General features: G+C 34.9%; 1 protein-coding gene across 1 annotated transcript in view; it reads left to right on the top strand.

The window, feature by feature from the left end:
- LOC123686544 (tyrosine-protein phosphatase 99A) overlaps window positions 1–23,719 on the top strand; it is a 465,126-nt gene that overhangs the window by 432,971 nt on the left and 8,436 nt on the right. Inside the window, exons 6-13 of the mRNA XM_045626762.1 lie at window positions 85–199; window positions 19,937–20,128; window positions 21,044–21,321; window positions 21,373–21,626; window positions 21,693–21,979; window positions 22,105–22,319; window positions 22,867–22,992; window positions 23,077–23,243. Coding sequence (XP_045482718.1) covers window positions 85–199; window positions 19,937–20,128; window positions 21,044–21,321; window positions 21,373–21,626; window positions 21,693–21,979; window positions 22,105–22,319; window positions 22,867–22,992; window positions 23,077–23,243 — 1,634 coding nt within the window. The remainder of the gene's footprint in view (window positions 1–84; window positions 200–19,936; window positions 20,129–21,043; window positions 21,322–21,372; window positions 21,627–21,692; window positions 21,980–22,104; window positions 22,320–22,866; window positions 22,993–23,076; window positions 23,244–23,719) is intronic.

Below are 23,719 nucleotides of genomic sequence, written 5' to 3' on the forward strand. Positions count from 1 at the left end.
TATCTATGATCTCGTGGCCGTGCTTCATGAAAAATGAAAATATTGTGAAGTTTTCGGAATTCTAAAAAATTTTCTTTCTTTCAGAGTCACACAATACAGAACTTGGAAACCTATACTCAATATCTGGTATCACTGCAAGTCTTCAATCCTGAAGGTCCTGGACCCAATACAACTGTTCTCGTCATGACCGATGAAGGAGGTGAGTCCAAAAGATCATTATTCATATATTACAGGGTGGCCATTTGAAAACGAAACAGACGAGATTACAGACGAAATAAAGTTTTTCGATAGAAATGCTCGGACAGGTTGATTTCTGTTTCGAGGGGGACAACTTAAGATGTAGGTTACGGACGCATAGCGCTTCAACCCTTGCTACCACAACCATCACCCCCAAATTTTGAATAGGGAAGATGGGGTGAGTGATACCTCATTTGAAAGGTATTTTTATACTGATTTCAGCACAGTAATTGTTTTTTCATTTTATGCATTAGTTTTCGAAATATTCTTAACTAAGTATTTGAAAATGAAGTGGTGTTTTCATGGCACTTGTAGTGTTTTGTGAAAAATCGACATTTTGAGCTTCAAAACAACCATGACTGTGGCTTCCTTCCTAACTAACTAACGCATGAATATTTCGAGAACTAATGCATAAAATGGAAAAACAATTACTGTGCTAAAATCAGTATAAAAATACCTTCAAATTGAGGTATCACTCACCCCATCTTCCCTATTCAAAAATTGGGGGTGGGGGTTGTAGCAGCAAGGGTTGAAGCGCTATGCGTCCGTAACCTACATCTTAAGTTGTCCCCCTCGAAACAGAAATCGACCTGTCCGAGCATTTCTATCGAAAAACTTTATTTCGTCTGTAATCTCGTCTGTTTCGTTTTCAAATGGCCACCCTGTATATTATACCTGAATAGTATATTCTAAAACAAGTTGCAAAATTATTATAACACGAATGGAAAATTGAGTGTTGGAAGTATTAGACGATATTTTCTCTATTTCAGTAAAGTTTTGTGAAATATTGTCGAAATTCAATAAAAAATTAAGATTAAGCATCCTATTGACATTTGTATTGTATCTTGGCATTTGGTGTGACTTTAACGAATATTGACAGATTACGGAATTTGAATCGTACGTTTCGAATTTCAAAATAATTTATAATTAGGTATTAAATTCGTGAATTATGTCTGACGAAATCGAATTAACATCAACAGAATCAAGAGAAATTGCGAGTAATGTCGCAAATCATTTCACTCAATCAATTATAATATGTTGACAATTGACTTGTGTTTAATTTTGATACGATTGGTAGTCTGGGTAGACAACCCAACTGAAAACAATGCTGTAATGAGTTCATTACAGCACTGTTTTTAGAACTGTGATGAACTCATTACGATACTGAAATAGAGAGAATTTATTAAGCGTGAATAAGTCAGAATTTTATACGATTTTTTTAATGAAGATGAACTGAGTTTCTTGTCTCACCTCAGCACTGTCATCAAAACAATTGTAATGAGGGCTTTGACTCGAAACTTATAATGTCTGTTTATGTTTCTCATTATCGCAAATCAATAGAACTATCGAGTTATATCAAAGGAGATATCACAACCCATCAGTAATATAACGATGATGCTTTATTGCTGTGCTATTTTGATCCCTATATTAATTTCTAGCCGAGAAATTATTGAATTGTGTTTGAATTCAGCTGTCAGTCATACCTAATTAGTAATTGCGTTACAGCATAGTAGATTTCTACGGATTCTTCAAAGAACCAAAAAAAGTAAAGGATAATTCTCTTTGAGTTCGAATACCCCTCAAACGGGGTATTCCTAATCAACATTTCATTACATGAAACCCCCTCAAACGGGGTATTCCTAATCAATATTTCATTACATAATATTTATCGGCTGGCGCATTCGCCAATTTGCAATCTGTTCTTCTTATTTTGATGATTGACACTGAATGATCAAAATTTATGACAGAAATTTGATTAATTATTCAAGTTCGTCTAATCAATCAGTACAAAGCTCATCGTTCAATAAAAGGCTTGTAAAATGAACGATTGGAATCTTATATGCTCGGGTCGTATGAAACACTGAAATACTGGAGTTTAAGATGAATAATTCCCCTTAGAGGGTGGTTATTTATCTCCTTATTCCAACAACAAAAGGTGTTCCATGCTTGGAAGAGTGAACTCCGTAAAAACAGATATTTATTTCCAACCTACCAGATAGAGCGTCTACGCAGTATGTAGTCTATATGAAAAATGATGAATCCCAAGTATGAACACGGAAAGAATTCTCTTAAATTGAAAATGGTATAGGGGCAACGAAAAATAGACCCTCCCAAAATAAATCGCTAGGGTTGTATTCCCAGTGAGCTCAAGCTGATTGTGACAACTTGTTTATTCAGGAAGAAATTGAAGAAAATTGAGACAATGCCGGAATGCATTGCAAATTGGAAGCCTCATACACGAAATTTTCTCCACCTTGGAGACTTTATCAATTGAAATATTCTATTCTAGAAAGGCTGAGGAAATTCTTTTGATCTTCACCATCCATCTGACAAAACAGCCTCAAACCGAAAACATAATTAGATTCTCACCAGTACTCAAATTCTTCCCACAATTCATTTCAAGTCACTGCAAATTTGTTCTGCTCCAAGCATTGTGTTCGCTCGCGCCAGGTCTTATGCAACCCATGATACGTCAAAATTAACCTTTAGGATGTTTACGTAGGCAGCATTTTCGGAGTTTCAGTTATGTGTATTGAGGCTTGCAAGCAATATGTATATTTTCAATTCCGAGAATTATTGTTTGTAATTTACCCTACCCAATATGTTTGTTTGTGTGAAATGTGTTTATTAACCTCGTCTGGTAATCGACATAGGCGTAAAGAAAAGTTTGGCACGTTGAAAGTCGTAACTAATTGTTGTATCTTTGTAGCAGGTTCAACGTTGAGGAAATTTTAGATTAAAAATCGAATTTTCACCTTAATAGATTTGACAAATTTTTCAATCGAAAAAAATTTTTTGACGATATTGTTTACTCATATCTATAATGGGAGAAAAAGAGGTTTGTTAACGAAGTTTGAAAGATTATTTCGATTATTAACTCGAAATAATTTTTTTTATTACCAATTCGATTGTTCTTATCTTATACTGGTGTTCCTGAATTGCAGTTACGAAGGAAAATGAGAGATTCCCTGGATAATTTTAAAAATAAAATGGCACATAAACATGAGCTCGCAAATGCTTTGTTTTCGAGATACAGGGTGTTTCTTGTAGTCCTTCTTTTTTGTGATGCTTAACCAGTTTATCGAATCTTCATTAATCTTCGCTACAGAGTTAGTAAATAAGTAACAAAACTTATAATCAATTTATTTATTACAGCTAACTAACTGGATCTTTATAATAATTTGGATTTTCCTGAGAATTACTATAGAGAGCTGTTTGAATTTCTTTCTCGAAATCGATTACAGATACGACAAAAACCAAACCAAAAAGTATAGTACTGAACTAGTGTTTTTTTGGAATATCTATGCCAATTGGAGTAAAATATATTGTGAAGGAAAGGTGCTATGAGAGAAAAACACCTGTATCTCCAAAACAAAGCGTTTGCGGACTCATGTTATAGGACTTTTTTTCCTTCAAATGATCCGAGAAATCTTTCATTTTCATTTGTACCTCCAATTTAGGAACACCTTGTAACAAAGGGTTTGAAGACTCATGATATGGGACGTTTTTTCTTAAAATGATCCGACCAAGCTGTCATTTTCATTTGTACCTCCAATTTAGGAGCATCGTGTATATATAGTCAAAGCTGATGTCTTCACAAATAAATTGCAATTTGAATGAAACACAATAAATTGTATAACACAGCCCACACAATTTTTTGATGCGAATTACTCAGTTCAGTTTTTTGATAAGTACAGTATTGAAATTTTGTGCCGGGAATGATACAAAAAACCGAGTACAACGGGTAAGTGTATATCGATGACGGATGCAAAATTCACAGATGGCAAATAAGAGGCGATGCCGAGAAAGCGGATAGATAAAGGAAAATAATGAACCTTGGACTAGAGTAATCATTTTGAAAGCGATAAAAAACTCCTAAACCGTAAAGGGGTCCGATTTTTTACTGACGTGTCGATTTCAAAGGGAAGTAAAATGAATATTATTAGTTTATTTCAGGGAGAAATTTTCGTTCTTCGTCTTTGCGAAATTTATAAAATTTACATTTTGAAAACCTTGGGGGGGGGGGTAATTACCCCTAGTACCCCCCTTATTTCTACTCCACTGATAGGAAGGACACATTTCCTCCCTTTTTTTTCTGATCGCTTAAAATATGCTGGGTTTGCGTTAGTCCCAAAGAACACTAAATTCTGGAATATAACCCCGGTTTGACCACATACTTGAAAAATGTAGAACAGCGGTCGGATAAGATATAAGAATAGCTACCTTGGGACTGGAGGCGTATAGCTGAAAAAGCCGTTTAATAAACGAAATCGATATATTATGCAAATCTGGGAAATCTTCCGAGACAAACTAACAACCTAACAGAAAATGGATGGAAACATATATCTGAAATGGGAATGCTGGAAGGGCAGATTTGGGATACGGCTATGGCCGACAATTATCTCTTCCCTCGGGACTATTTACTGACTGAAGATCTCTACTTGGAGACAGAGAAAGGATCCTGCGAACACGGAGACATCATTTCTTGTTATTCAATTTCATTGCCAGATACAAAGTATCACTTTCTCATTTTTTTTGCCTACTTCAACAGAAATTGTTACTTCTATCTACAAATTGGGATTTACGTTCACTCTATATACACAGTGTCTCACCATTCATTCTATTTTTCAGGAAAAATACAAAGAATATAAAGGAAAATAAATCATAATGAACCTCCGTCACTCAATCCATTGTAATGTATGTTATAAAGGTTTAATGAGTCTACTTGATGAAGGATATTCAATATAAATATAAAAAATTGACAACTTTGTGTATATTCCTCCACAAAAATATATCTTTATGATATATTTGGATTATTTTTGTCTTGGAATATAATTCCAATTCTGAAAATGATAAAATTAATAATCAACCACAAATAATTCAAAACTTTCTGAACAAGGGCGTAGAAATAGAAAAGGTACTGGAGGTAATAGTCCCCCCCTTCCCAGATTTCCAAAATATAACATTACAGAATTCTCGCGAAAACGAAGAACGAAAATTTTTACATAAAATGAACCAATAATTCCTTAATTGTAGATACAAATGAATATGACAGATTTCTCGGATCATTTTAAGAGAAAAAGGTCTATAATATGAGTACCCAAACACATTGTTTTTGAGATACAGGTGATAAAGTTCAAGTTTTTACTCTTCACAAGATATTTAATATGAATTGGCCATAGGTATTCCAATTTGTCCAAGTTTTCATCAAGTGATATGCTAATTTTGAATGCAAATCTACAGATTGATATTTTTTCTGGAAGAATGCCTGCTTCTTTCCTGCAGAACAATTTATTGGTGAACCGATGGTAGTTTAGAGAAATGTGACAAGAAACTCTGGTCCAGTACGACACTTTTTGGTTTGTTATAGTTTTGTCGTATAAGCTATCGATTTAGAGAAAAAAATTCAAACAGCTCTCTAGTAATCCAAATTATTATAAATATCTAGCTAGTAAGCTTTAATGAATGAATTAATTATAAGTTTTGGTCCTTACCCACTCTGCAACGAAGATTAATAAAGATTTGATAAACTGATATAAGCATCACTTAAAAGTACGACACACTACAAACACCCTGTATTTCGAGAATAAAGCGTTTGCGGGCTCATATTCATGGGACTTTTTATTCCTAAAATTATCCAAGGAATCTCTCATTTTCCTTCGTAACCCAAATTTAGGAACACCCAGTATAAGGTAAGAACAACCGAATTGGTAATGAAAAAAAATTATCTCGAGTAATTTGGTTCAAACTTCGTTATCCAACCTCTTTTTTCTCACATAACAGATATATGTTAACGTTGTCGTCTAAAAAAATGTATTCGATTACCCCCCCAAAGAAAATGAAATGATCGTGGTGGTTCAGTTAAAATTCGAAATTTTAAAAGAGGCCAGCACTGGTAATTTCGGTTAGAGTAAATTTGGAGAGTGTGGAATTCATCTAAACCCAGCTTCGGATATGATACCGCATAAAGCCTCAGTGTACTGTCCGCAGGGATTTAGCATGTATTCATAAAAACACATATTTTCGCACGAAAAGACATTATTATCCCACCCCATATGCATTTATACGAAAATTAATCAAGCTTCATATAGGTAATGGAAGAATGATTAAATTACCCTAATGAATATTCCGTTTACCGCAATACAGGATATGATTTCGGAATTAGTTATTCCTCATCTTCCCTTAAAGGACTCTAATGCAATTTGAACATTGAAAAATGATAAACAGAGACGTATTTTCTGCATCATCGATTGATGGAAATAGAACAATCATATTTTCTTAACAAACTTTGAAATAGTTACGAATTTCCAAAATATACGAATATATGCGACTAGCGCATTCGCCATTTGGTTATTATGTTGCTGAAAATTTATAAAACATATATACGCCCACTTTTGGAACACGCTGTGGTAGCACAGTCCCCTCATCTCAAGAAGGACATTGATGTTCTGGAGAAAGTCCAAGGAAGGTTCACCAAAATACCTACATCACTTCGAAATAATTCATATGAAGAAAGGCTCAGTATACTAAACTTGACTTCCCTATATGACAGAAGAATCAGAGGTGACATTATCGAGACATTCAAGATCTTTCGCGGCAGTATCTGTGTAACATGGAAATTTTTCATATGAATTCAAATCGAAACCTAAGGGGTCACGACTACAAACTTTTAGCTGAATGCTGCAGATTGAATGTGTCTGTGCGTTAAAATTTCCTCACCAACCGTGTAGTGGACAGATGAAATTTTGGCCAAAGGGGCGGTAAATGCAACAAGGGTATCAAAATACAGAAATCTATTTCAGATATTTTAGTTCTTTAAAATAACACCGATTTTCTCAGAGGGCTCCACTTCACGGACCAATTTTTTTGAGTACAACTTGAGTACTACAACTAAATGGCGCTTAATATCAACAAAATCGAAAAAAGCACTACACTGTCTTACTGTCCATTTCTTATACTATGTTACAGAGCAAAAGAAATATCAAAATATAGAAATCTATTTCAAATATTTTAGTTCTTCAAAATAACACCAATTTTTTCACAGGGCTCTGCTTCACGGACCAATTTTTTTAAGTAAAATTTTTGAGTACAACTTGGGTACAACTAGATGGCGCTCAAGTTCCACAAAATCCAATAAGGCACCATACTGTCTTATTATCCATTCCTTATACTATACTATAGCCTACATGAAATAAATGTGGCGAATTTTTTCAATTGAAATATTTGAAGATTGATGAATTTTCATTACTAGTAATAATTATGTAGAGCACTATCTGGGTTTGATCTGCTTAATCAGGGGAGAAGGAATTTATCGGTCAGCGCATTCGCCAATTTGGAATTATTCTTTATCATTCAAGACTTAATTGGCATTTGATGATTAATGGATTTGAATGGTGGAATGATGATTGATGAATCATCGGGAACATATTGATAGGAGTAGTTAAGAAAAGTTTAGTAATCCACAAAGCCACAAATCTCTTTCAGTTGATAAATGAAAATAAATAATTTTTAACTGCTGATGAACAATGGTTCTTCCGCCATTTTTTTCATTCCGGTGCCAAGTGATAAAGGAAGGAAAAAAATCATTTGTGAAATTAACGGGCGTTTAAGTCCCCTAAAAGTCTTCCGCCGACATCATTTGTACCTGGAGCGTCCCCTCAAATCGCTGGGAATTCATTTACAAATCTACAATCTACGCGAAGTAAAAGCTGACAGTAAATCACATTAAATTCGTTCATATTTCACCGAACAGATGAGCCCAACTGAAATAGAGGGGGAATTTAAATAATTTCTGCCTGAACACTTAAGGAGCTATTCTTTATTCAGTGCAACAACAAACATTTCCAGATACTCGTACGCTGCATTAGCGCCAGTTCTTAGACGTTCCTCCTGCTCTGACGTAAGTGCTTTTCCCAGCCTTTGCCCTTCTCAGATGTTTCCGTTTTTTCTTTCTCACGGGAAAATATCAAGGTATTCATTTCCTCGCCCTGGGAATGATTAATTCCCCAAATTCAACCAAATTTAAATGGAGCAGTTCCAACTCAAGCCTCCCTTGTGATGTTCGCTTAAAGGTCGAAAGAATATTTGTTTGGCGAAAATTTATTTCTATTGGAATTCGTAGCCCTTTATAATGATCCTATTATTGTTGACAACTTCATTTATTCCCCCACGACAAATGTGAATGGAACTCTTCGATTTGAAATCAATCTGATGTGAATCTATACATTTCATGAAAATTTCTGACACCGGATCAGAAAATGTTGGGCAACTTTTAAATAATAGTTCAATATACTAACTGACGGAAAAACTGCAATAACCAGAAAAAATTGTTTGAATTCAAATTTTTTTTTGGTAAAACATAGATAGTATAGCAAGGAGTAAATGAATGAAATTTGGTGAAAAAAACGAAGCGTTTACAATTTTTCTTAATAAATTTGTTGATAATGTGTTTCTCCACCGTGATTATCTATGCAGTCCCCAACAGGTCTAGGCATTGATGCAATAAGATGATTTATTTCTTCTTTAGGGATACTTTCCCATGCTTCCTGTATTTCATGTCTCAAAGCGGCCAAAGTCCGTGGCGGCTGGGGTAATTTTCCAAGCTTTCTGCTCATGGTGTCCCAAACATGCTCTATGGGTGAAAGATCAGGGGATCTGGGTGGCCATGGCAAAGGATTCGCTTCGAAAAAGTTTGAACTAACTCTGGCAACATGAGGTCGGGCATTATCTTGCTGAAATATTGCATTCTCGAGCCAGTTAAGGTGAGGGAGAACATATGGCTCCACTATTTCTTGAAGGTAACGCAGCGCTGTCATGTTACCTCGAATAAAGACTAAACTTGCATGTGTAATAGCATCCCATACCATAACTCCTACTGTCCGGTCTACATGACGCTCAACATCAAACTGAGGTTCACGTCTTTCTCCCCGGCGTCATCTAACCCTTCTTCGGCCATCATGTACACCAAAGGAGAATCGAGATTCATCAGAAAAGACGACCTGATGCCATTCCACATTACAATGTTGACGGTTTTATGCACCTCTGTAATCGTTGCCGGCGATGCTCAACCGTCAGAGGTAATACAAGATGGGGTCGATAATCCTGCAGTCCAGAAGTCCTTATCCGGCGGTAAACTATTCGGACAGTTACAGGATGGTCTTGTTCTGCTAACCACTCATCAGCCAAAAATCGAGTTGTCGCAAATCGGTCTCTAATGGTTATAAGTCGACCTTGAACTTCATTTGTGTCCCTTCGACGTCCGGTGCCTACTCTTCTTTGATTTTGGGTATTATCAAACCACGCTTGACAGCATTTCATAATAGTGGTTGGATTTCTGTTCATCGACTTTGGATCTCCTTGAACAGCTGGTTTGTTGTAAAATTAAAAAAAAAATTGCAAAAACGGCCACAATATTTAAGCACATAAAAAACCTTCACGATTTTTTTCTCCTAAATCAGTCATTTACTCCTATACTAATCCTATTACTCATATATTTGATCAAAAAAAAAATTAAATTTAAACAGCTCCTTCTGGGTGTTGCAGTTTCTTTGTCGGTATACATTTCACTAATTGAGTTAAGGAATACGATAATCTCGGAATTATGAAAGTTTTCAAAAAACGTTATCAATCCTATTTTCAAATTGTGATGTTAACGAGCCCATCTCTAACGTATTCTGAAATGAAGAGGCTGTAGGTCTCCAATTCAGTGACAATATCTGTAATTTTCAAATTTTGATCCGAGAATGGACTTGAACGATAAGATTCGTAGAATAAGGAATCCGCTCTCAAATTTGATTCTACGGAAGGACCTAAAAAAGTATATTCAAAAATGTTGTGCTTCTGTTAATTTCAAAACTGCAATTTCCATCAAGATGAAAATTTGCATTTGGATGTAGAATGACGACTCCAAGCCTAGTTCTATCGAGTTGATCGCTTCATCAGAACCTTAAAAAATTCAAAAAGAATATTTACAAAGAATTACCCAATGCTTCAATAATATATCTTCTGGATGAACGAACGCTAAAAATCTCCTTTCTTCACGTCAATGCGTTCCTCATTTTTTTCTGAATTTTATTATGCATATGAATGACAATCGATTCTACTGCGTGAGACCAACTCAATCGTTCAGGACCAACTAGCACAAAAAGACAACCAAAAAAAATCAACTGTTCTTCATTAACATTTAAAAAATATTTATGAAAAATAAAATAAGATAGAAGGATATGCCTATGTGATCTCTCTGATTTTCCATCAAATAATGGCCAATTTCATTGAATATGTGACCTCTGCTCAGATTGAGAATCAACTCTGTGAAATCTGAAAAACTCATGAACTGATGAACTTGATATCTCTAAAATCAAGAAACAATAGAATGTCTAATCAAATAATGGTTTGCTTTATTGAATGAAGACATTTTCGTAGAACCTAGAGAGGGAATTAAACGATGATAAAATCGTAGATCTGGTGTAAAACCTGTAGTATTTACAGAATGAGACACTAAAGAGCAAAACAATATTCTCACTTTCTTGAACACCGATTTTTCTGACACTACTGAGAAATGGAATGCTACATTTCCTTTGTTGTTCTCATTTCCCACCAGAAATACCGGTCTATTGAAAAAGTCCCATGTTATTGATACAAACTGATTTTCACACTTCATTAGACGACTCCATTCCTGCATTTCACGAAATGCTGGTACGCTGTTCCGATAGAATGGCTCTCGAATACAAAAGGAGAAGAATTTACCTTAGATACATCATTATTGCATCCGGGCACTTTAATACCTCAGTTTTCTAGATGATATTTCCAAGCGAGGAACTGTTGATTAATATAAACATCCAGAGATTTCATGTGTTTTCAATTACACTGCTCAATAATTGATAGGGATCACTTACTTGTTCTAAATTTATTTCTGAAATATTCGCTCCAAGATTATAAATTTAGTCAGATATCAGAGTATTTTCAGTTGATAATATGGTTCACTTGAGAAAAGAATGTAAAAATGGAAAGTTGGAGAGAAAAAAAGACTTTATTATAGGAACACTCAAAATTCTGTGTTTGAATAACATAAAAATTTTATGATGAAACCACAAGAAGGCTGAAGTTTCGGTTAAGCTAGTACCTAGTTGGTCCCCCACGAGCTCGTCTCAAGCATTCTACCCTACGAGGCATACTTTCGATCAAACGATTTATAAAATTTTGGGGCAAATTCGTCCAAATATCCCGTAAAGCGTTAGAAAGGTCCTCCAGGTTATTGATCGGTTGTTCTAAGGTTGACAATTGTCTAGACATCTCAGACCAGACATGTTTGATGCAATTCATGTCTGGAGAGCGAGCTGGCCAGTCCATCCTATCAATAGCAAGAGTTTCTAGCGCTTCATTAACCAGACGACTACGGTGTGGACGGGCATTATCGTCAATTAAAATGAAATTCTCGCCCACGGCAGCCGCAAACGGAACAATTATGGGTTCAATAATCATATCGTGATATCTCTGGCTGGTCATGGTGGTGTTCTGCAGAACAACCAACTCTGTGCGTTGGTTCAAACAAATGCCTCCCCATACACATATAGAACCTCCGCCAAAAGCTGTTGTGGGTACCATAAACTGTTCTGCATACCTTCGACCATCGGAGTTGACCAAACGAAATCTAGACTCATCCGTAAATAAACATCGGCTCCAATCTTCAAGTGTCCAATTGCGTTGCTCCTCAGCCCATTGCCGTCGATAAACCCGGTGTTCCCTATTCAAACGGGGATGTTGTACCCTCCTACGTGCTCTCAAACCACGAACATGTAGTCGTCGTCTTACAGTCTGGTTCGAAATTAGAACTCCTGTTGCAACTCTCAGTGATCTATTGAGCCGCGACGCCGGGTAAGTGGGATTTCTCCTAGCATTGAGGATCAAAAGACGATCTTGGGCAGCTGTTGTACTGCGCTGCTGACCTCCTCCATGAACATAAGCTACTGAGTCGTTTTGGATGAACCTATTCCGAGCCCGACTCACGACACTTTGCGAAACATTCAACCGCCGGGACACTTCTCGCTGGGACAAACCTTTCTGTATCCACCGTATGATTTGGTCCAGTTGCACAGGAGCCAAACGTCTTCTCGGCATGACTGATAAGCTGATATTGTTGTCATTTCTTCAATTATTGTCACCTTATGTGTTTGAACGAGAGAAAAAAACAGATTTAATAACAAATACCACATTCGCTCCACCTGTAACAGCCTACACATAATAATCGATTTTGTGAACAAGAGCCGATGAAGTGAGGAAGAATTTGATATAATCAACTCAAAACATCTTACTTTTTCCTTAAAGAACATATAATGTACAGATATTCACGAGATAACTTGAAAAAAATACAAATGAAGAGAAGTTCATAAGTGATCCCTAGCAATTGTTGATCAGTGTACACAGCTAACTTGTATCTCGCTATGAATCGTTTGTCAGGATTCCTTGTTTTATCACCTGTGACAAATATTCGATCGAGCATGAAATTATTCACAACATGCTGAATATTGATAGGTTGCTATTGGGGATCGTGTTCCACGAGAATATTCAGGGTGAGTGAAGCATTAACAGGGGAATTGCACAAAGAATGCGTTTAATTTCAAGAAACCCTCATATGTGCTCGCTCTAACTTCCTCTAGAGGAATCTTTCTGTGGCTCAAGGTACTCACGCTCCTCTTTAGTTATTCATTCCCTGTAATAGAGCACATTACATCAAACAAACATTTCCCCTTTTTAAATTGGTGTGCTTCCTATTCATACTGAAACAAATATCCAACAGAAATGAGCAAGTCTAATGTTCCTAATTGGCGGATGCGCCGGTTCGAAAAATATATTACACTGCGCAAAAAATTTAACGCACATTCTGGAAATCTCAATTTTAATGAAAGTTAACTCTACATTGACTGTATAACTTATTTTATATGTTCTCTCGGGAAGGTTTTGAACGAAACAAGACACATTAAATGGAAGAAAAAATCAAGATTTCACCGAATCTTATGTGAACGAAGAGAAATAAACAATTTTCAAAATACTGGAATGCTGATAAGTGATTTGATACTTGGTATTTCCACTCCTTGCGTTAATAACAGCTCGGCAACGACGGTTCATACTCAAAATGAGTGATCTTATAATGTTCTGATCTAATCCTTCCCAGATTATTTTGAGTTGGATTCCTAAGTCATTAAGAGTAGCTGGATGATTTTCTGAACTTCTCAGCCTTCTATTGAGGTTGGCCCAAACCTGCTCAATCGGATTGAGATCTGGACTTCTTGCTGGCCATTCCATTCGAGAGACTTCAACCTCTTCAAGTTACTCCTGAACGATGCGCGCACGATGGGGTCTGGCATTATCGTCCATAAAAATGAAATTTTCACCAATGTATGAGGCAAATGGCACTACATGCTCTTCAAGAATGTTCCTTATATACCTATCAGCATTCATAGCTCCATTATCAACGGCCACTAGGTCTGTGTGAGCAGTCAAAGATATTCCACCCCATACTATAATCGATCCTCCCCCGAAACCAGTAGTATTCAGGAAATTGCACTGAGCATATCTTTCATGTGGACGTCTGTATACAAGGGAACGTCGATCACAATGGTAGAGGCAGAATTCACACTCATCTGTGAAGAGAACTCTTTCCCAATCAGCCTCTTCCCAATGGATATGCTCTCACGCAAAATCCCAACGAGCCCTTCGATGGGCTGGGGTAAGAGCTGGGCCTCTTGCCGCGACACGAGGCGTTAAATCATATTCTCTGAGGCGATTTCTTATTGTCTGAGTGCTAATTTGCACCCCATGAGTTTGCTCAAGCTGATTTTGAAGGAGGCGAGCGGTTACAAACCGTTGTCTCAACGAAGAAACTCTCAAGTAACGTTCTTGAATGGCAGTTGTTACCCGTGGTCTACCCTGTCCTGGTCTTCGGTCATTCATACCTGTCTCCCTGAATCGCTGCAACATTCTGGACACACTCGTATGGGAAACTCCAAACCTTTCAGCAATTCTTGTGTATGTCCACGCAAAACTATCGCTTGGGCACATTCCTCTTGGGTCAAATTGCGTGTTTCGCGTTGTATAGCGATCGAGTGTAGAAAATCCAACGAAAGAAAAACTATTGATCACTAGAATTGATCGAGAACAACTGATTTCAGAATGGAACCAATACATTCAAAATCTGATAATCTCCTCTTTTTCTATTTCTGCTGGAAAAAACATTTGTATTGAAGAAAAATTTGAAAGTGGATAACATATGCATGCATAATTCTGATAAAAATAATTATCATTGAGAACACCTTCAGTTGTAGAATAAATTTGAGATTTCCATAATGTGAGTTAATTTTTTTGCGCAGTGTAGTATGCAAAATCCTCAAACGAAAGAATGAATATTCTTCCTCTGAGGTATAATCCATAATATTTTTCAAACAGATGTTGATATAAGGTTCAGTCTATAAATCTCTTACAAAATAGAATAGTGAAACATCAGAAATGATGAAGATGATGATGAAGAAAAAAATTCATAAATGCTATATTTATAACAAGACCAAACTCTTCTTGTGGTTGATTTATGCACCATTCCTAAGAACTAAGACTAAAACAAAGAACTAAGAACTGAACGCTAACAAATCAATGAGGGCGTTTATGCATTTTACCTATAAGGACTATAAACTAACACTATGACTAGAAAGTTGGCTAACTTTTAACTAAGAAATAAGCTCTTAGTTAAAATAAAGAAGTTCGAATGCACCGCAAAGAATTTCAATATTAACGAGTACTATAGTTTCTATCGTTTCATGTTCCGTTTTTTGTGTTTATCGATGAAAAGTATTCGGTGTATCTGAAAAAAATTCGATTTTATTTTTTCACAATCAATATCAATGTCGAATATCAAAGTATAGAACAAATAGAAATTGGTTCGAGCACGTGCGCTATCCTTTACTAAAAACTAACAAGAGAGTGCATAAACGCCACTGAATTCTTAGGTAGAGTTCTAAGTTCATAGTTCTTAGGAATGGTGCATAAACCAATCATTGAACGAGTTCACACTCTCGGCACCAACGACAATTTCTGATAATTAATAATTACTGAAACAAATTTGTAGTTTAAATGAGAAGTATTCATAGTTTCGAAGAATAATACTGCTTCAATATACAGGGTGAGTCAATAGTGCTCGATGGGTGTTAACTTTTGGCGTAGGAAGATGATTCAAATTCAAATTCAAATGATTTAAATTTTAAATTATGTCTGGTCCCAAAGTAGTGCAACACAATACCACTCTGTTTTTTCAAATGGGAATGCCCAATTTTTATATCATACCCATAATCCCCATGAAATTCTGATTTCGTAGACTACTTTTTTTGGAAAAATTTCATGGTTATAATGGTGTTAACTGAAGATCATATCTTGAAAACCGTTCAGTATAATTGTACGATTTATTTTTATTGAATTCCCAAAAAGGTTTTCAAATCTTCTGCAATTTTTCGGATAACTCTACAGGTGGTCCGAAAGTCACTGCAATTTTTTAAAAATGTTCTATAAAAATTGTCAATAAGTCAATTCTTTCAAATGGCACACCCTGAATATTTTTCGATTAGCTTTGTGAGTAGTCTTCCTTTTTTGTCTGGACATGTTGTGCCTAAAATGAATAATTTTCCAAATACTTTGCATTTCATGCTTTGTAATGGCAGCATACTTTTCACGCATACATTTTCAAAGGGAAAAGATAACTCAACTCTACTTAATGTCTATACAAATAATTCCAATTAAAGATAGGCCAAATTAGAGAAACCATCAAAATATTTGGAAATATTAATTTTGACAAAATGAATGGAGAATGAAATGCAGTTCAAAATAACTGCATACCAATCGACAAAAAAAATGTTGACAACAACGTTAACTAATATCTGTAATGTGAGGAAGAAAGGTTCGATAACGAAGTATGATCCAAAAATTACTCGAAATAATAGAATTTTTTAATACAGATTCGATTGTTCTAACCTTATTGTTCCTTCATTGGAGGTACGAAGAAAATGAGAGACTTCTTGAATAATTTAAGGAATAAAATGTCCTATAAATTGGCCCGCAAACGCTTTGTTTTCCAGATACAGGGTGTTTCTTGTAGTTCTACTTTTTTGTGATACTTATAACAGTTTATTGAACCTTTATTAATCTTCTCTACAGATTGGGTAAATAAGTACCAAAACTTATAATTAATTTTATTCTTCACAGCTCACTGGATCTTACATATAATAATTTGAATTTTCCTGAGGATTACTGAAGAATTGTTTGACAAGAACAGTTAACAATTTTCTAAACTACCAGAAGTTCACCAGAAAAAAATAACACCCTGTAGATTTGCATTCAAAATTAGAATAACTTTAAATTGGAATATGTATGCCAAATTTATGTTAAATATCTTGTATAATAAAGTGCTATGAGAAAAAAACTTGAATTTGAACATCTGAATCTCGATAACAAATCGTTTGCGGACCCATGTCATAGGACTTTATTTCTTAAAACGATCCGGGGAATCTGTCATTCTCATTTGTACCTCCAATTCAGGAACACTCCATATAGTCAATTCAAAACTGATGCCTTCACAAATAAATTGCAATTTGAATGAAACACATCAAATTGTAAAACACAGTTCTCAGTTCTTTGATAACTTCAGTATCAAAATTTTGTGACGAAAAGTATATAAAAACCGAAAACAACGGGTAACTGGGGTCTCCATTTCATTTTATCAAAATAAGACAAATGTTTACAGGAGTTATCGACCATTGAAGCACTATTGACACACCCTGTATTATATGACAATTATGTTAGACATATTCGTTGAACAGGCGAAGTCGCCAATTTGCTCATTCACATTGATTTTAAAATCCAAATTCTTATATCTGAATAACAACTTATGGAGTTGTATCGAATTAAATGAATAACTCAAGAATGAAACTATGTATGTCTTCAAAATTATCAACTGAATTATTTAATCCACTATAGAAAACACGTCGCCAAAGAGTTTACATGAAAAATTGAAATTAAAAGATTTCCAGGAAGTTTTTCGGATGTGGATCTTCTGCGAAGTAGTAAGATGCTGATTAACATTCAGCTTATGATGAAGTGGAGTGTCATGGTGAACAAAATCAATTTAGTTCATCGCATTTCCATCAATTCATGGAGAAATGATTCCCTGTACTGTAAACCATAACAAAATGTTGTACTGAATAATAATAATACATCGACAAGATAAATGTGAGATAGTTCAAGGTGAATTTAAAGGTAAACGTAAATGATGAATATCCAAAACTGATACCTCTCCGCCATGAAGTCGTGCTTTGAATAATTATTCCCCATTGAATGAGAGGTATGAGTGAATTAACGTAGCATTCATGATGCATAAATAAATTAAATATGTTACTTTTGAAAATGATGACATGCGAGCATTGTTTCGTATTTTTCATTAAAAAATTGAACAGATGAAAACTCGAACTATAGGTACATTGCAAAGAATTTCTTTTTAAATATTGATGAGCCCGAAGAGATTATCAAATCGTACTTCCATGGCGACTTCAATACAAGAAATATTGGAACATATACCATCTTTACAAGTACTCACCAAATGAATAAGATGAAAATTACCTAGATGTCAAAGTTCTTCATTAAATTATTTCTTCCAAGTTTTGAAGTAATGCACACTTTCTATTATCGTTTAAAAATACTCTGAATTAATATATATCTTCAACATTAAGTTCTTCTTCCAAAAAATCTCCCAATTCAACCCTTCTCAATAGCTACAGGTGAACTGTTTACTAACCAAATTCTCCAACTTATATCGATTTTCATATTCTACACCCTGTTGTCGATTTTCAAATCATATCTCGTAAGTTTGAAAATTGACGTTTACGCATATCTGATAGTTGTTTGAAGGTTGAAAAAGATGTTGTATCGCTGAGAAAGACCTTCTCAGTATTAAACAATGTTTAAATTCACAATGCAAAGAAGATAGTCCTTGTTTTGTAATGACTTAGCAAGTAGCGATGATCTAATAATCGAATTGAAAGAGAATTAATTATAAAGTATATTCTGCATCAAAAATTATGGCTTTCTTTACTTTCAGAATACTGGAATGCCAGCCAAGATAGTTTTCAACATTTTGTTGAATGTGGAAAAAGACATATGAAAATAGAATTGCAGGATTTTGTTGAAACCTAAAAATGTATAACCTTCGGTTTCTTGACATAGTTTTGATCCCCCTAAGAATTGGGATGGCTACTAAATATCAGTATCTTTCCCTTCATTTATATTTCATAGTCTTCGATAAATATTTTTTTTCTCAATTCTCAGCCTTCAAAACCGATTGATCGCCTTATTGAGCTAGGATGATCAATGCGGCACAGCATCTGATGAGTTCTTCGTCAAATATCATAAGTCTAGTATATTGTACCAGAAAAGTACATATTGAGATAGGTATAGAACTATTGATATGCAAAATTCCATGGATTTTTCCAAATATACCTATTATCAACAAATAACCAAATATTCTGGTGGATTTCAAATAGTAAATTTTGCAATTCATAAGACTTGAAGAAAAGTCGAAAAGTAATCGAACTTTTTATATCTTTTAGTAAAAAAAACGATTGATACATTTCAAAAATCCGAATATTTTATCGGATTTATTACTGTACCCCTATAAAATGACGTTTTCATATCATCACTTGAATTAGAATTCTTAAATTTCTATTAAAATGAATTCATCAAATTCATTTATCAATAGATAGGTAATATGTAGTGGTAGTATTAATTGGAAATATGATAATCCAGGAAATGCAATAATAATGAATCAAAAACATCATTCCTCAAACCTGTTTTCTCAGGTAGGTAATTATAATTTTTACGGTAAATGAGGGTGTTGTGTAATGCTCAGTAATGAATGAATTGATCAATGAAAATAAATCTTGGTATCCACTTGATGATCATCCAATAGAAAATCGATCAATGGGAAAATTTATGAATAAACACCATGACCTTCAGCCCTATGAATGAAACCTCCTCGATTCATAATCGACTGTAAAAAGAGAAAAAAAAAAGAAGAAGTAGGGGACATTTTCACCATACATTATTTCATGAAGCATTTCCTAATTTCGCTGTCTTCGCATTCATTTATCAAATTTTATTTTATTTTTATTCGCCGAAAAGCTAACAATATTGGCACCGCTGTGCAAGCAATGCTCCTGCGCGCTTCAATCACGGCCCGCTTGACCCCTTCTCCTTCTGTCAGCAGCGAGCACGGTTTTCGGAATACGGGATAAGGGGCTGGGTGACAAATTAATGAATACGATTGTTTGTTTATCCAGTTGTTTAAACAATAATACTACCGTCTAACCGCTGAAACGATGTACGGGGAACGAAGATTGTGCTCTTAACTCTTGTGGTTGACTTTAAAATGGCCGGTTCGATCATTACTAATTAGGTGGTACATATATATATTATGATGGGTCATGTTTTTGTTTATTTACTTTTTGTTATACGCGGGGGCCTCTGTTTCGAAACAACAACCAGCGATTATGAGGCTTCAACAACATTCAGCCCAGATAATTGGTGTATGTATCTAGATTACACTTTTAATTTTTAATAAATTATGATATAACCCTATTTTACTAACGACACGCCTACTCTGTTGTTGCAGTCCCTAGCGAACCAAGAGGATTGACTGTTTTGGATGTGACTTCCAATTCCATCACATTAGGATGGCAAGAACCGGAAGATGTAAATGGTATTATCGAGGGCTACAGGATTTACTATATTATGACTAATTTAACCTATGTGCAATCCCAAAAGCAAGCATCCTCTCGTGTTATATACAGCCTGACAAATCTGAGTAAGTATCGTTAATGAAGTCTATATTTAACCAAACGCACCTTGGTAATACCCACACCTTTATTTTCAATCAAGAACAAAGTACCTACTATCAAAGGAAATCAGCTCTTCAATGGTTCGCAGGATTTAATGTTGAAACAAGTTTATCATTTAATCTTACTTCCTGCGAAACTATAAACACCAATTATTTTTTGTACAAAGAATGTTTCCTTCAGTGTCATTGTCAGACTGTCATTATCAAAAACCATTAAAGCAAAAAAAGAATCTGTGATGTTCATATGTACAAAACAATATACTTTTAATGATTACGAAAAAAGGAAATAATTTTCTCATAATCTAAAAGAAATTCATGTTGAACTACCTCCAATTATCTGGAGTATTATTTTACGATATACCAAAACTTTAATTTTTGGCTCAAAATATTATAACAAGTGGGTCAGAATAGAACTTGAGTTCTTCCTCTGAATATGAATTCAATAGAATTCACATTCAGGAAGCAGATAAACATTGTTGCATTCTTTCTAATCTATGTATGATTAGTGAATTAGTAAGGAATGAGTCAATTTTCAAGTATACTGCTTTGAAAATGTTGAGAAAATGAATGAATGAAGTGTATAAAAGGTTTTTTTGTTGAAAAGGTGAATTATGCTACAATATAATAATTAAAGAAACAACATAATTATATGGGAAATTATTGAATCAAGAGTCTTGCACACAATATTTAATGGTTAAATGACCCCATTTTCACGGCATTATATCAGTAGCTCAAGGCTGTCTTTCAGATTCTCATTGAAAAATTCATTCGGGAAGATTAAGTAAACTTTACTGAAATAATGATATTTCTCTCAATTATTTTTTCATTTCACTAATTAAATTAATTAGTTTTAGTAGTTGATATGTTTATTTCAATTTGCAGAACCCTTGACAGAATACAAAATATGGGTAAAAGCGTTCACAGGAAAACATGAAGGCTTACCTTCAGATCCAGTCATCAATTCAACTGACATTGGAGGCCCTGATCCCCCTGTTATAATGAACCTAACATGTCAGACCCAAGATACTATGTTCATCAAATGGAAGCGGCCAGTCAATTTCTTTGAATCTATAGATTATTATTATATCTACATCCATTTAGATGATCAAATGTGGAATAATATCACCTTACCAACAGACACCAAGTATTTGGATACCGTAGTAAGAATACAACTTGTATCGGGATAGTATTTTCATAATAATTTCTTTCAGTTTACTGTCTACAACGTCACAACTGATGCTGTTTACAAAATTCAGGTTCAGGCATCTACAAAGAGCAATAGAACAGGCAGAATAATTTACGGGAACTATTCTCAACCTAAGTCAGTTTTTATGCAACAAAATTGCGAGAAAATTCAAGAATATATGCGTCATACCACCCATGAGCTCAGCGCTGGCGTCTTAGCTGGTATTCTTTGTGCAACTTTGGCTTTTCTTCTGGGTATATCTGCCTTCGTAATGTGGAGGTGCGTTTCATTAGAAGAATATCCTGATTTGTTCTTTTTGATTTCATATTTACTTATTTTTTATAGAAAATGTTTTCATGGTTCCTACTACTACTTGGATGATCCACCTTGTTCAGTACCAAATGCAGCATTAGACTGGAATGCTTCTCCAGATGGTGCATCGGATTATAAAGGAGCCATTCCCGTTCATATGTTCTCAAAACATGTAAGCGAACTTCATGCCGATGGTGACATTGGATTCAGCAAGGAATACGAATCAATTCAAGCTGAAGCTTCAACTGATGATCATACTTCTGAGCATTCTCAGCATCCTGATAACAGAGCTAAGAACAGATACCTGAATATAATTGCTTGTGAGTAGTAGTCCCTGTCTTAATGTTTTCTATCCTGACTCTCCTAGGCAAAAATTATTTATTTCAATATTCTCTTAAGGGATGCAGAGTAAACAGTTGGTCAGTTTTGTGAAATTTTATTTCAGATGACCATAGCAGAGTGCAACTCTTACCGATGGCTGGACAAAAGAAAGGTGTTGACTACATTAATGCTAATTATATTGATGGTTTCCAATGGTCCAAAGCTTATATTGGTACACAAGGTCCTTTACCGTCTACCTTTGATTGTTTCTGGCGTATGGTTTGGGAACAAAGGGTCAACATAATCGTAATGATTACTAACTTGGTTGAACGTGGCAGAGTAAGTTGTTATTATATAGAGCAATTGCACCAAAAAAATCATCAAGTAGAGTTTTGAAATAATGAATTTTTTTTAATGTTAATTCACAAATAAACATGTTTGAATCACAGAGGTATTATACAAATATGTATATAACCTGTGATATTAAATTAACATAATAAAGAATTCTGAAAATCCGTGAAAACAACTAAAAGAAATTACCGTATCAGGGAAAGAAACTAAAATAGCACACATGAATATTATTCTCGCATCGTTTCAAATTTATTTATATCAGGTGTTGAAAAATTTTCTATCAGGCCAGCATCTAAGTTCATATATCATTCGTCTATATTGGTAGAGCGAGACACTCACTCTTGTTATAATAGTTGGATCTCAATTTAAGTATTAATTAATGAATTATTAAGTACTATAATGATGTTATAGATTTTTGTTGCTAGAAAGGTGTGCTTCTTTGACCTATACTCTTATTGCACTTGGGTTTTAGCTCTTTAAGCATTTCAGATTTAATTGAATCATGACCAAATGTTTTTAATAATTTCAATTATAGCGTAAGTGTGATATGTATTGGCCAAAGGAAGGTACTGAGACCTATGGAGTTATTCAAGTGAGGCTTATGAAAGAAGATATTATGGCAACCTATACTGTGAGAACACTACAAATACGTCACCTAAGAGTAAGTTTTTATCTAGTACTGCTTATAAGAAATTATAATATATATTATAGTAAAAATTTTTCCTCATAATTAAACTCTTTTCAGATCAAGAAGAAGAAGTCTCTGATGGCTGAGAAACTTGTTTATCAATATCATTATACTAATTGGCCCGACCATGGAACTCCCGATCACCCATTGCCCGTATTGCACTTTGTGACTAAGTCTGCTGCTGCTAATCCACCAGATGGTGGTCCGATCATAGTCCATTGCAGGTAATGTGCTCTTATTTTTCATTATGCAATGCTATATCAGATTCATACATGATAACAGGCAAATTGAAAAGTCCCTGGCCTACCATAGTAAAACACATTTTTTTGGCAAAATTCGATTTTATTATTCAACATAGTTGCCTTCGAGGGCGATACAGCGATTATAGCGATCTCTTCCAACTTTTCGATGCCATTTTTATAGTACGATTTTTCTTTCCCTTCAAAATAGGCCTCAGTTTCGGCGATTACTTCTTCATTGGCGCTAAATTCCTTTCCAGCGAGCATTCTTTTGAGGTCTGAGAACAGGAAAAAGTCGCTGGGGGCCAGATCTGGCGAATACGGTGGATGCAGAAGCAATTCGAAGCCCAATTCATGCAATTTTGCCATTTTTTTCATTGATTTGTGACACGGCACATTGTCTTGATGAAACATCACCTTTTTTTTTTCTTTAAATTGGGCCGTTTTTTAACGATTTCATC

Source organism: Harmonia axyridis, chromosome X (assembly GCF_914767665.1).
Source record: "Harmonia axyridis chromosome X, icHarAxyr1.1, whole genome shotgun sequence".
Taxonomy (NCBI): domain Eukaryota; kingdom Metazoa; phylum Arthropoda; class Insecta; order Coleoptera; family Coccinellidae; genus Harmonia; species Harmonia axyridis.